This window comes from Ambystoma mexicanum, chromosome 6p (genome assembly GCF_040938575.1).
Source record: "Ambystoma mexicanum isolate Mex_15411 chromosome 6p, UKY_AmexF1_1, whole genome shotgun sequence".
NCBI classification, from domain to species: domain Eukaryota; kingdom Metazoa; phylum Chordata; class Amphibia; order Caudata; family Ambystomatidae; genus Ambystoma; species Ambystoma mexicanum.
This window is the reverse complement of record NC_090935.1, coordinates 790,061,898-790,076,828: the sequence shown is the minus strand read 5'-3', so window position 1 is coordinate 790,076,828 and position 14,931 is coordinate 790,061,898. Positions and strand designations below refer to the sequence as shown.

Sequence of the window (14,931 nt, the reverse complement as noted above, 5' to 3'; positions counted from 1 at the left end):
AGCATACAGCATACAGGATAAATAACAAGGGCCAGCTGGTGGCAAGTGCGAGGTAAGTGCAGACAAGTGCTGGGAAGGGGGGCTGTAGGGATACAGACACAGTCCCGCAGTGCTGGGCTTGCCAGGGAGGCAGTGCAGGGGAGAGTGGCTGGGCCAAGGGCCAAGAACGGTGAGTGGCCCACTTGCAGATTCAGTGCAGTTTCAGTAGTATTAGCAGGGGAGAGGGGGGGGGGAGAAAGCAGAGGCAAAGAGCAAGGTTTTGAGGTGCTTCCGGAACTGGAGATGGTTCTCCTCAAGTTTCAGGGAGGCAGGAAGGCTGTTCCAGAGGGAGGCCCCTGCAGCGGAGAGAGATCTGCCCCCAACTCGTTGTTTGGAGAAGCGGCTGACCCTGAGGGAGTTGGAGGCGGATGAGCGAAGAGCTCGAGAAGGAAGATATTTAGGAAGAGAGAGTAGAAGGTATTTTGGCCCAAGGCCCCCGGCGGCCTTGTGGACAATGCAGAGGGTTTTGAACTTGATCCTCGAAGTCACTGGGAGCCAGTGTAGTGATTTCAGTCCTGGAGAGATACGGTCCCTGGGCTTGAGGCCAAGGGCAGGTCTCGCAGTCCTGTTCTGGATGAGTTGCAAAGGGCGGAGAGTAGAGGCGGGCAGATTTAAATAGAGGCTGTTACAGTAGTCCAGCTTCGAGAGAACCAGGGCTCTAGAGAGTGTGAGCTTCTGGGGGAAGGAGAGGAAAGGAAGGATACCTCTGAGGAGGTGTAGCTGGTAGTGTGACTTCTTAGAGACGTCAGATATGTGAGGAGAGAAGGAGAGTGTGGAGTCGAAGAGGAGCCCGAGATTTTTTGCTTGCAGGTAGGAGCAGGAAGAGGGCCCAGAGAGGCCGGCCAGAGAGCAGCAGGGAAGGAGGGAGTGGGAGTGTCGATGAGTAGAATCTCAGTCTTACTGGCATTAAGGCAGAGGTCGTTGGCGGCACACCATTCCTGGATAGCAGAAAGACAGTCAGAGATGAGGGAAGGAGAAGAGGAGGCCGAGGGTAGCCTGAAATTGAGCTGGGTATCATCCGCATAGCACTGAAAGTAGGGGCAGAGAGCGGCGATGCGGTGGGCGAGAAGTGCCAGATACTGGTTGAACAGCCAGGGAAAGTGGTTAGATCCCTGGGGGACACCACAGGTAGAGAAAAAGATAGGAAAGACCCCAGTTGGACCTGGGAGGGTCGATTTGAGAGGAAAGAGGTCAGCCACGCCAGAGCCTGACCAGTGATACCCAGATTATCATGGAGACGGTTGAGCAGGATGGTATGGTTGACAGTATCAAAGGCAGAAGAGAGATCAAGCAAAATGAGAACCCATGGAATGTTAGAGTCAAGGTTCGAGAGCAGGTCCTCACGGATGTTCAGGAGAGCAGTTTCCGTGCTTCTGGCAGCTCTGAAGCCAGACTGATGGTCATGAAGACTACCAACAGATTCAGCATGGAGATTAAGCTGGGAGATGGCCAGTTTCTCCAGCAGCTTGCCCAGGAAGGGAGTGATAGAGATTGGGCGATAGCTAGCTTAGCAGGAAGGGTCGGAAGAGGGTTTCTTAAAAAGGGGGTGCACAAGGGAGTGCTTGAGAGGGAATGGGAAGACTCCAGAGGCGAAGGAGTGATTGCAGAAGTCAGCAAGGGCAGGAGCCAAGGAGTCAATGTGGTCCTTGATAGTTTTGGAGGAACAGGGGTGGACCTGTTTTGATGAGACTTTCATTGATCGGACTTGTCTTGAAACCTCGTCAGCAGTATGGGGCTCAGGTCTGCTGAAGCTGATGGAGAGAAGACTCTGGTGGTGCGGTAGAAGCGAAAGAAGTTGACCCAATCCGAGGCATTAGTAGAGAAGGCTGCTGCTGTGGAGAGGTGGCCAGTTAAAATGTGGTGGTAGTCGACAAGGTCGAAGGCAGCAGACAAGTCTAGGAGCAAAAGGATCGCTAGAATGCCTTTGTCCTTCGCCTCATCCATTTGGATCTTCAGATTAAGAGTGTTGTCTCGGCGCTGTATATTTAAATTGATTCAATTATTTATTTTATTACTAGACATTTTGTGCAACCCTGTGTATTTCTCATCCTGAAAGGTGAGTGAAGCTATAGAGAATCAATATTGTTAAATTAGGCGTCCCAAGTACATAACAAGAACATTATCAAGTAAAGGAAAATTGTGTGTGCCTGGTTTGGGGTGGATGGAAACTTCCCCTCAATTAGATGTCGCCTGATTAAAAAATAAATCATACAGTAGGACATTTTGGCCACGTAAGAACACTCATGTTGGTTTTACTCTTGATGCCCTTTAAACAAAATTGGCATGCCGCAAATGTAGCCACTACAGTCGCCCACCAGATCAGAGGTCCACTCCCTAGCCCTTCACATACATAAGCAGCTCATTTATATAGCATAGAGGATCTTCTTCACACATGCATACGCTCTCGTTCAACCGCAAATTCATACAGCACACAGTCACATTCACCTACACACCCATACAGCAATCGGACAACCCCTTGCAATTAGGCATACAGACAAATACACAAACATTTACTGTTGCCTGACCTAACTGCTTGCATCCTCAGCACACTGCCACCACACTCGACAAGAAGAGATGAATGGCCCTCCCCTCGTCTCCTCTGGGCAAGCTGACGAACAGGAAAGGACACCTCTTCTGTCAGTCAGGATACTCCCGCTGCATGCACATGCTGTTTGTGCATTAATGAGAGGCAGCAGGGCCGATCTTCCTACTCCTCACAGGAATATCATTATTGCGGTTGCAAGGGCTCCACCCTGGAAAAGAATAAAAAAAACATATCTGGGGATGCACCTATGCTCAGAAGCAGGCTCTACAGTCCCCGTCTAAAGAATGCACCCGGCTTGACTTTGCTGCCCTGCACTGTGCTTTGGGTGAGAGATAATGTATGTTTATATTAATATTCTAAACATACATTAGGATGTTAATTTAAACATACATCTCTCTACCCAAAGCAGGGGAGCAGTATGGTTCTACAATAGTGAAAAAGCTCCCTCTTGCACCCGCTCCATATTAACAGAAACGTGCAAATAGTGTAATACTCTTACACTCAGTTCACATGTATTCCCTATAGCACTACAGAATCTAGTGCAGAGCAACATAGCTGTGTGCAAATACCTGTACACTGAGAAGCTTTGCAAGGAACAGTGGGGAGATTTGTAGGGAATATTGGTGTGAGTTTGATACAATATTTGTTACATTTCGTGGAAGCATTAGGGAGAATTTCATGGCCTATCATTGAGAGTTTGGGAAATCATTGGATACACTTGCAAAGCACATCAGGGAGATTTGGGGAGAATCGAAAGTAGAGACGCTAGGAAAAGGCATCTCAATGAGTTGAACGTTCTATGAGGGAGGGGGGGCGGGTGGGGCGTATGTGTGTGTGTGTGTGTGTGTGTGTGTGTGTGTGTGTGTGTGTGTATATGCGTGCGTGCGTGCGTGCGTGCCCCGCCCCGCCTGTAAGGTTTGAGGGTGAATAATTTGACTACCATTCAAGATCTGCACCTTGCTTTTTACACCACAAATGAATGGCAACATTTGGGACCTGTGTTATGTAGCAGAATTACTGCCACTTTTAAACGCACTGCCATATTCTGAGTTTTGTGGAATATGGAAATTTGTCTTGAGGCTTTTCCTCCACTTTACCTCCAAGAAATGGCGGAATTGGCACCAGCAGTAATTTCCTGAACCCCAATGAAATCCTAGGGGATTCCATAATGGGGAATATCACCATCCCAGAATATGGAGGTGAGCACAAGCATCTGGAGTGCCCCTGGACGCAAGCCCCTGCCTTAGAGCATTTAATCTTATTTTATTGCTAATTATCAAACCATGATTCACCTGCTCAAGTGCTGCTTCGTATTGTGCATGGAATGGTTTGTTTCTCTTCAAAACTGCATGCGTCACGCAGGGCAGTGATGTCACTATTTTAGTTACTCCAAGAACAGAGTGGCAATGATGACCTGGTCTGATTATGATCTTTGGTTTCCATGTAGTGTTGCTCCAGTAGAGCAGAAGCCCGCAGAGATGCAGCAAAGGTGGCACTGATCAATTCTCTCTTCAACGAATTGCCCACTCGAAGGATAACGAAAGCGTTCATTCTGGAGAGTGTCCAGGAAGCGGTCTCTTCCACCAGTGTGAGTACCAGCCGTGAATTCTAATGTCACATCACTGCATTGCAATGGATCGTCTGCTGTTGTGCAGGATCAAGGAGTTTACCTAAAAGGAGATGCTTTTCAAAAAACAATATGTGCATGGTAGCAATTCCCGCCAAAAATGTAATGCCTGTATTTTTATTTTTAAGATGTGCAAAACCTCAAGCCAATGCACTAGCATGTTTATTCCATACTCATAGATATCAACTGGTACCAGTGGTTATTCCTAGGTCCCAAATACGCGATTGCCACTATGGCTCACTACATGGCCTGGGCACAAGTTGTTGCAAGAGATGGCAGGATGGGTGCCACTTGTTTCAGCAATGTTTATTTATATAACATTTGTGTATGTTTTAAATTCTGGCAGGGATAACTCAACATGTCTGTCGTTGATAAGATTAACACTAGTTTTTTTTATTAATTAAGTGTCATTTGATGGAATATAACCTTTAACACTATACAAAGAAATACAGTAAGTAAACATTATTTAGATACAAATTCATAGCCATAGATACATGAATGCATTTGATATGACAATAGAATACAGTTTAACATGAATGTTATACTATAAAAGCCTCTAAGAACAGATCGCTTCCCTCGTTTATACATTCGCCCGATCTTATTGTTTAAAATATCGTGTCTTTCTAAACCACCAATTCCTTGTGTCCTGTGCAACGTTTCATACAATTGACATTTGGACAAAATGCATTATAGTAATAATTTCATATTTTCTTCTCACATACAATATACAGTAAAATTTAGCACAATGTTCCTGCCTTCATAAATCGGAGACCAAAATGGATTCATGGTGATAAAATTCATGTTGTGGACCCGCATTGAATATCCTTTCTCATGTATGGAACTTAGGCCAATGCATTCTGTCAATAAGTGTTGTGCAGTTTCCAGTTGTTCCCCACATATTCTGCATGCTCGTTCCTGCATTGTAGTCTTTCCCCACCTTCTCCTATCCACCAACACAGGAAGCTGGTTCAATCTTAGTAGAAGGATCAACCTCCTTACCTTCGTGTTTTGCAGGTTAATAAGATAGGAGCATGCGGTGTCAGGTTGGCACGCTTGCATAGAGTATATCTTGTTGATGGACTTCCCGGCTACGTAGGTGGTTCGCATATCCCTATTCCAGATCATTACTTTTTTTTTTTTTTTTCAGAACAATTTGTGGCTAAGTTGTCATCTGGCATACGTGTGCAACCTATTTCCTCCAATCTCACTGCACCATGTCTTCAAGGCCGGAAAGGTGCACATTTTGCCATTTTGATCACAGAAATATGTATACACGGAGTCAGTATTGCTTTCATTTAACCTTATTGTAAGATACAAATTACACACTGCAATCATTTTCCTGGTGGTCAAGGAAATCAATGCCAACTCAAAGCATATTGCTTCCACTGGAACACCCTGAGGGAGACCCAAGGCACTCTTCCAATGTTTCCCTTCTAATTGCTTGAGTCAGTTTGCCCCTTTTGCAGAGAATACTTCAAGACAATAGAGTGCACTAGGGATTATACAAGTATTCTACAATTTCAATAGGCCCTCTACAGAGTACCCACCAGATTTAGAAATAAAAGACCTGGTAGCCTTGCACTGTGTGGCAATCTTCCAGACTATATTTTTAGACATAGTCTCCTTATGTAGATTATTTGAAATGAGCATTCCAAGATATAGGGAAGTTTCTACTTCTTCCACAATATTGTTGTCAATTGTCCATCAACGTCTCTTTATAGTTTTACAAGTCAATTCGATCGTCATGACTTTAGATTTGGACAACTTGATAACCAAACCATGTTGTTCAGAGTATAGTGCTAATTTATTCAGGCTTTGTTGTAAACCTAGCACAGTCTGATCAAAGATGACAATATCATCTGCGTAGGAACGTCAAGCAATGGGATGGACACCTATACGAGGAGGATGGTTATTAAAATTATTGAAGGCTCTTTCAAAATCTGAGATGTATATGTTGTTGAATATCTCGGCCAAGGTGCACCCTTGGTTTAAGCCATAATTAACAGGGATTTGTTCACTCAACCCGCCCTCTTGATCAATTCTAAGCTGTACCATATTGTCACTGTACAGTGATTAGACAAAGAATAACATTTGAGAGTGTAGACCACCTTTCTCCAACTTTTCCCAGAGTATCTGGCGATCAACCACGTCGATAGCTTTGCTATATTCTATACAGCAAACATACAATGCTTTGATTTTGTATAGCAACGTTGTACGAATGACGTGTGTTAGAACCCAGATATTAGACATGGTGCTATAACCCTTGCAGAAGCCAGATTGTTGGTTACTAAGAATCTTGTTTTCAGCTATCCACACATGTATGTAGTTTAATAACAATTTGCTAAAGATTTTGGCACTAGAGTCAATCATAGCCAGAATTCTATAGTTAGACGGGCTGTCTCTAGGACCTTTTTTATAGATATGTATTAACACGGAACAACTCCAGGAATTCAGTATTTGGCCCGTGTATAAGATCTCACTGAAAATAATACACAAAATTGAGGCCCATACGTTTGCGTTTTCCTTATATAGTAAATTCGGTAAGCCATCAGGGCCGGGGCCCTAAATGGCTTCATATTCCCAATTATTATTATTATTTTTTTTTCTTTTGATGATTTAGTTTATTTGTAAACTTTTTCATCGTTTTTATCGTTATCTGGAAGTGATAAGAGCTAATAGTTTAGATTGAATCTCATGATGTTCTTTTGTTGAGTTCCAATATAGTGCTTAGGAAGAGAGTGATTGTGTATGTATATTTATTGTTATGTCCACTGAGTAGGGCGGCCCATCTTTCTTGAGTTTTCATTTGTTGTGCTGAGAGTTGAAAGAACGCTCCAAATTGTTTACGCTGGGAAGAAAGTGATTATGAAATATGGTTTCTGGGATTGCTTGATCCTTGCAGAATCGACAATAGTTGTTTGTGACGTCAATCTGTCTCGTTATTGATAGGTATGAGTTTGTAGGTAGAATGTTCAAACGTAGTCTTAAGAATGTTGTTCTAATGCTCTCGTCTGGGAAGGTTTGAAGGTATGATGGTAGCTCATGAATTTTCCTGTTATCTTTAGTGCATTGAAGATTCTGTTTGTAGGCATTCTTTTTTAGAATAGTGTTTATCCAGTCGTTCTGAAGAAGTTTAATTTTTGCATGTTGTGGGCGAAGATTTAGCAGTTCTTCTGTGATGTCTTCATTTTCCATTTCCTTCCTCATTGACTGTTTCCATTTTTGTAATACCGTGTTGTTAAAGGTATTAGCTTGGGCTCGGAGGATTTGAATAGCTGGGGTTTTTTGTTCGGTAAGTATTTTCCGGAAAATATCTAGTCTTTTCCATAGTACAATGGATTCGATTGACTGGATTGCCATTTCATATCGAATTCTGGGCATTGGTAATGATTGTGGTAGGTGGAGAATTTTGCGCCAGAAAATAGTTTCAAGTTTCATCCAGTTTATTGTACGGGCGTTCAACATTGCTTCTGTTCCATATGTTAGTATCGGGATGAACTTTTGTCTATAATAGGCAATGATGGGTCTGAAATAAAACTGGCCGTATTTCCTGTGAAGTATACATCCTTGTCTTGCTAGGGTTTGTGCAGTTTGTTCAATTTTGTCGATCCATTGCTCCTCTGATTTTGATTGTTTTATTAGGACACCAAGATATTTGAAAGTTGTCACATTTTCAATGTGGTTCCCATTGATATTGAAGCTCGGTTGATGTGGTTTTTTTGTGAGCGGTTTGGTTAAGGTCATTGTCTTAGTTTTTGCAATGTTGATCGTTAATTCATTTTTTTCCATGTAGCTACTCAGAGCTGTCAGAGATGCTTGTGGTCCAATGGGTGTTTTGTCCAACAGAACAATGTCGTCTGCATATGCCATGGCAGGAACTGGTATAGAGTTTATTTTTGGTGGATTGATTTTGTTGGATCTTGGATGTTCTTCGATGTCCGCTGTAAATAGATTGTATAAAGTTGCTGCCAGTGGGCATCCTTGCTTTAGACCATTTACTGTTGGGATTGCGGTGGTGGTTGCTCCTTGTTTTGATAATCTCACTTTTATGGTGGTTTCTGAATAGAGTAGAATGATTGGCTCGAGGATATTCAGTGGGCAGTTCCATGCTCTGAGTTTTGACCATAGTTTGTCCCGTGAGATGGCATTGAAGGCCATCTAAGTCGATGAATGCTGCATGTATTGTAGTGTGAGAATTGATGGCTTCATATTTTATTAGTTGGAGTAATATCAGGTTGGCATTGGTTCCGACATTAGCAGTGAAGCCTGTTTGCCTGATCGAAAATTTGTCATTTTCAAGTGCCCATGTAGTTAGTTGTTTCAGTAGTACTGTGGCAAATAGCTTCCCAAGTGGGTCTAGTAGGGCAATTGGACGGAAGTTTTGGGGTTCATCTCTTCATCGTTGCTTGTGGATTGGAACAATTATTGCCGACCTCCAGGAGTTCGGTATTCGGTTGAGTGTGTTTACCAAAGTTGTAATATGGCACATGAAGTTTGCCCAGGCAGACGGGTCTTTCTTGATGACGGCATTAGATAGTCCATGAGGACCAGGTGATCTAGATGTGTTCAGGTTTTTGATGAGCCGCATGAAGTCTTCATATTCTGCATTTACATACCATTTCGGTTCGTTTGTGAGCATTTGGTTTTGAGGTTGCGTTATTCAGGCTCCGTAGATGGTCAAAAAGTGCGTGATCCAAGTTTCCTGCGCAACGTTGTCTGTTAGTTTGTGCTGTTTTTGCAAGTTATCATTGAGCAAGTTCCAGAGCTCTCTCGTATTGTGTGTCTTGTGTAGTTTCATTATATTTTCTGGGTCTGCCTGTTGGAGAAGTTTTTGTTGAGACTTTCTCCAGTTGGCATATTTCTGTTTCAGATTTTTAATCTGTTTCCTGTTTTCCGCAGATGTTATTTTCTTTAGATGTCGTATTGATCGAGTTAAGCATTTTTTCTTGTCAGCTATTTCTTGGTTGTATGTATGGCGATGATCTGTATGTGGGCGGTTTTTGAGTGTTTCCCTGAAAGGGAGTAAAATCCATTTATACTTGAGTTTCTCAGAATCTGTCAGAATGTCATCATGGAGTTTCTTTGGTAGGTTTGCCATGGCTGGTTGTAGGATCCTTAATCTTGATGTTGTGCCGTCGAGTTCTACGGCAACTGTTGGAGCTGGTTCTCTTTGTTGAGTTGATGACCAAGAATGGACAGTGAGTTGGTTATGATCACTTTCATCGGTTATTATCATTTGCAATTTTATGACAGATTCATGTAGGGTGTATGATAGAAAAATGTAATCAATTATTGCATTTGATGATCCTCTGGTCCAGGTTGGCGTATAGGCTGTGGAGTTGTTCTTTGCATGGTTCAGAAGGATGAGGTTGCGAGTTGTAATTTCATTCATCCATCTGCTTGCTTTCGTAGAGAGATGTGAATGGGTTCGGAGAGATCCGTTCTGATTGTGTAGCTTGATATTCAGGTCCCCACAGATTATTATTTCTGGTAGTTGATGGTTTGTCATGGCCTTGTCGATCGCCAGGAACACACCGTCGATGAATGCTTCCGTTGATATTTCTGCAGGGTTCCAATACAGGTTTAGTATTGCAACTGTTGTGCCATTTTATTCCCATTTGAGTGGTTCTTGTTGCACATTAGTTTTGTTAATTGGGTCCAGGGATTGATATTTTCAGTGCTCAGTGCTGTCCAGTGAGGGTTTATCTTGATTAGGGTGAGGAGCCCTGATGCTGGTCTTCTTTGTTTTTTGACAATGGCGGGGTTGAGAAAGGTAAGAAAGCCATCACAGGCTGGAGGTTCACTGAGCCAGGTTTCCTGGAAGCATACGATTTGATGGTGTTCTAGGTCTTTGGAGGGGTTTGTGAAAAGATGCAAGTTTCCTCTGGTATTCCACTAGCAGAGCGACCACGTGTATCCCAGGTTCATTGATTGTTATGAGCTGGAGATCATTGAGTATTCGAAGGATGCAGTTTCTGTGGATGACGTTATTTTCTATTTCAGCTTCAGAGAAATTCAAAAATTCTTTGTCCCCTATGTTCCAGTAGTCATTACTAATTTGCGATTTGGACTCGATAGTAGAGAGACAGTATGTAGGTTCTCCAGCAATCACTAGAAATAGGGTTAATCTCTCGGATTCCTAGCATTTCAGAGTTATATTTTTTTAAATGAATGTGCCAGCATCTTTGCATATTGTTATCCTTTAACACCATGAACATTAGGTTCCACTGTACAGAAGATGTAGAGCTTCCCTAGCTTGGGGTCCTCAATATTTTTTTTAGCCAACGAATATTGCTATGAAGTTCTTTTTTCCTATTTGCTATAGACAAATTGTGTGTGTTCCTACGAGTACAACTGCTAGAGGGTTTTTTTTGTTGATGGTTCAAAGTCTCTCGTAGTGAATTAAAAAAGGCCTCCATATTGGCAAATGAAGGGAGAGTCCTCAGTCAATGCAGCTAATAGCAGTTCATTGGTTTTACAGAGTTTGTTTCTGTTCCGTTGTATACGATTACCCTTACTATTGATATAATAGTCTCCTTTCAGTTTCCCCTGATCAGCATTATATGCTATTTCCAGAGAGAATTCAATTATAACGTGATCGGTAAAATTATTGGCTATATGTTTAAAATCAGTGATAGGTACAAGCTCAGCTAATTTAGATAGTACAAATTCTATCCAGGAAAATTGTTGTCCATTTGATCAAGTGTAAAACAGATTGTCCTGCCCCACATTAATCAGTTGATACAATTGGCATTTACTAACCAATGACGTCCAAGGATTTTTGCTAATTGACCTCTCATCTTCTTCGGAGCCAATGGCCCACACCGCACACTCATTACTCATGTAGGTATAACATTCTGGCACCCTCACCAATTTATACAAAAAATGGGGGCATTGGAAGTTCAGGTCTCCTATGACATAATATTGCCCTTTAGGTTGTTTCATTTTCCATGAATCTATCAGATGTTCTATCTGATTTATAATGGATTCTGGGTTATTTTTTCCTGGCGGGTTATATACGCTGATCAGTAAGGTTCCCACTTTCCGCTCCACCCCTGGGATGCCTATCGTAGTGGCTAAAATATGATCAGAGCTACAATCTAGTTTCTGTATTGTTGCCTGCAGGTGATTATAAATAGCAATACTAAGACCCCTGAATGGCCTACCTAACTTATGTTTCCATGCAGGGGTTTGGTGGATTGTATATCTGTCAATGTAGGCATTTTCCCTCAACCAAGTTTCTTGCAATAGTATAATGTCAGCTGCTAATAATAATCGAGTGCCTTCAGGATTAGATATAAAGGAGTGGTATCCTCTAGTGTTCCAGGACCTGATATGTGATATGCGATTGGTAATGGGAGCCACAAATCAGTCCACTTCTTCCCAATTCTTGGCTTTTGGGATGAAGTTATCTTGTCTCATTAGTAAGTTGCCTTTTGATTGGAGCTCAAGCAATATCCTGGTAACTATATTATTTATCATATTGTCCGTACGACTTGCACTCTTTCCCTCTAATATATGTATATTTTCTGAAGGCTCCCTATGGAGCGGCACCCTTGCAAATTCATAGCCTAGATCACGGATAAAGGAGGCTTGTGTCATAATTAGCTCAACTATAATGGGTGATACCAGTGTAAAACAGCCCAATTAGGTCCCCAAATTGTCAGCAGGACCTCAACTCTCTTTAACTCATAAGATGAAATCTTACTGAGTGCCGGGAGTTGATGCAACAGTTCTAGCGATTCAAGAACGGGCTTGCAGTGGTGCCATATCGATCAGTAACCAAGATTTTATCAGTGCTCATGCTCTTTAAAACATCATCAAGGTCCGCCATAGAGCTTTTTGGAGGTAAACATTTCTCCCTACTATGTGTCAAGTTTCCATCCCCGTCTCCAAACAATCATTTCCCAAAATGTGTTCTGATTGCTGCGTGTTTATGACCCGTTGTGCAGTGCCACTAGGGCAACATGTGTTATTTCCCGTTCTAGTATTTTCTACTGACTGGAAAAAATTCTCTCGTATTTGTGTGGTTCCAGACATTGGATCTTTTTATTAAATGATTTGTCGGATATAACCCTGGTCTTTTTTTGGTTTTGCCGTTTGCCACAGTTTAAAACCCCTTAGGGGTTTCAATGCAAGTCATATTCTTGGGAAAGTTAGAGGACAGGGCGTGTGATACCATCCTGGTATTAGTGTGATTATCAGTACCAGAATTGGCAATTAGTGCACTATGCTTAGACTTTTTGGTATGCTTCCTGTCAAAGGCAGGAACAGACTTGCCGCCTTTCGTTATGGAGTTCCCCAAACAATATGTTTTGCTCGCTATTTGCCTCTATCTGAGGCTGTTTGACTGTATCAGAGAAATGCATAGGGGACCTTATGAGGAACTGGGTATCCTGTATAGTTATAATGGGAACAGCTATCTTATCCCCATCCAGGTTTTGCTTCCCAGAATATTGTGGCTCACTGGCAATGTTACTATTTTTGCAAGTTGGGATTTCATAACCAATTGTTCCATATGAATGTTTTTACACAAATCAAGCAAACAGTTCAATATAATAAAAAAATTCTGTCTCCATCCTAAAAGTCTCTGGAGAGTCTGGAGAAGAAGGGCTCTCATGGTTACCTGTCGGTGTTGCACATGCGTTCATGGCAATCAAAGTTTAATTTGGGGGAGCGTGTCAAGTCCATAGTAGGATGGTTTGTGGCTATATCTTGTTGAGAGTCAGAAGGTATAGCAAAGTCCATGTTTGATTCAGCCTCTAAGCTCATAGCTATGGCCGTCACGATATTGTCCCGCAGGGAAGTGTTAGCTTGGTTTGTTGATGCTGTCTTCAGTGGAGAGCTAGTTTTGCTGTTATGATTACAGTTAGGTTGTAAAAAGAGTGTTATCTTTCCTCGTTGACACTCATTAAGGCCATGCAAGTCACAGATGGGGTTAGTAATCCCTGCCATAGTAGTCTTCGCCTCTTAGTTGCCTGCTTTTTTAGGTTACATGCAGCATTTAATGTTCCCATGCATGCAGCACGATGGTCAGTACGTTATGGGCGACTCATGGTAACTGCAGGCATATTTAAGAGTAAAAGGGTACGAAATAATGACTTATGTTGTGCTGAAAATCTCAATACGAGAGGAGTTCTCTCGAAGTGGGTTTGTTAAAGACTCCAAGGTACCCAGTCCCTGCTGTTGCCTTTTCACGTCAGAAGCAGCCATGGTTGTGATTTGTTTGAAGGCTCCAAGGTATAGATCACCTTGCGGTCACCTTCTTCTGGCTAAAGAGCACCAGGAATAGCTGTATACACGTGGCTTTTATTACTCTAAAACGTCCATACAAATGAATAAAGGCTCCAAGGTTTAAAAACCCTGCGGTCGCCTCTTGGTTATGAAAGTAGAGGATGGACAGCATTGTTAAAACTCCACTTCTAGAATGCTTAGGGATCCCCGCAAATATCTCTATGAGCAATAGGGAAAGGTTTGAAGGGTGTGTGTATTTTTGGCTGGGTGGCTGAGCAAAGGTAGCTTATCTGGCAGTTTCCTGCTTTGCGAGGGCGTACCGGGGGCTTTCCAGCCGGGACTTCCGAATACGGTTACTTTGTGTGCACAATCCCATGAATACCGTTGAGTGCAGATTTTCTTAATCTTGCAGCCTCGCGCAGTGTCCTTTTTGGCGCACACCCATTGCGCGATTTCTACGTGTAATTCCATGAACCGGCCCTTATGCTTCATCCACAAACCAGGCTGAAACAATCCAAGTGGCATGGAACATAATTTAGTAGCAAATTATGTTTAATTTGATTTCGCACTCTGTTTGCGTGTGGGTGTGCATGTTATATAAGTGAAAGGTTTGTGTAGTTACAATGTTATATAAGTGGTCGCTAGAACAATGCAATGGGCCTCATTATAAGTTTTCCGGTCTGGTAATAATGGTGCCGGTAAGCTACCGGCGCCGTTACTACCGGACCAGCAAACTACGAGTTGTGCTTGCGGGTGCTTTTCTGCACAACTCGTCGGATGCACTGGCACCATGCATGAATGGTGCCGGTGCATCCGACCTCCCCATTCCCTGTGAGTAATGAATATCGGCTCCCTGCAATGGGGACGGACCAGGTCCGCCGGAGTCAGAATGCCTCCATACGTCGTTTTACCAGCACAGCTACCGCCAAACTCGTAATGAGGCCCAATGTCGCACCTAGAAACACATGTGTACAGGCGCATTATAAATGACTTATCATAGTACATCAATGTTTGCGACGGCATTGAAGTCAGTAGATTAGGTGTGTGAAGTAACTGCTGATATATGCCCTCTGCTTTAACCTTTCAAACTTACTTCGCTGCCATTTTAGCTTCAATTACAAAAAGTCCTCTCATTATGAAATTATCCATTAGGAATTAACTGTGGTCCATAGCAGATGTTATATTGAAAGGCAGTTAACTGTAATAATAATCACACTACATTGAACATTACATGAAGATCAATATCTATAAATCTATTATATCCCACAGAAAAAATAACAAGGTGCCTGGAGTGGTTTGTTCTCAGCAGCCACGTTCACAACATGATGAGGACAGAGGGGCAGGACTTAAAAAGGAGCTGGGCCGCGTCTGCTGGATGAGGCCCGGCAAGGTAGCTATGGAGGTCACGAAGAAGAGCCCGGGCAACGTCTGTCAGGTGTGGCCCAGTGATTATGCTATCCTGTAAGGAGGGGCAGCGCCATCAGCC

At 42.8% G+C, this 14,931-nt stretch overlaps 1 protein-coding gene across 1 annotated transcript in view; it reads left to right on the top strand.

Annotated features, from left to right (window-relative positions):
- The window catches only part of LIX1 (limb and CNS expressed 1), an 889,780-nt gene that overhangs the window by 542,729 nt on the left and 332,120 nt on the right, over positions 1-14,931 (top strand). Inside the window, exon 3 of the mRNA XM_069625450.1 lies at positions 4,032-4,172. Within this exon, the coding sequence (XP_069481551.1) occupies positions 4,032-4,172 (141 nt within the window). The remainder of the gene's footprint in view (positions 1-4,031; positions 4,173-14,931) is intronic.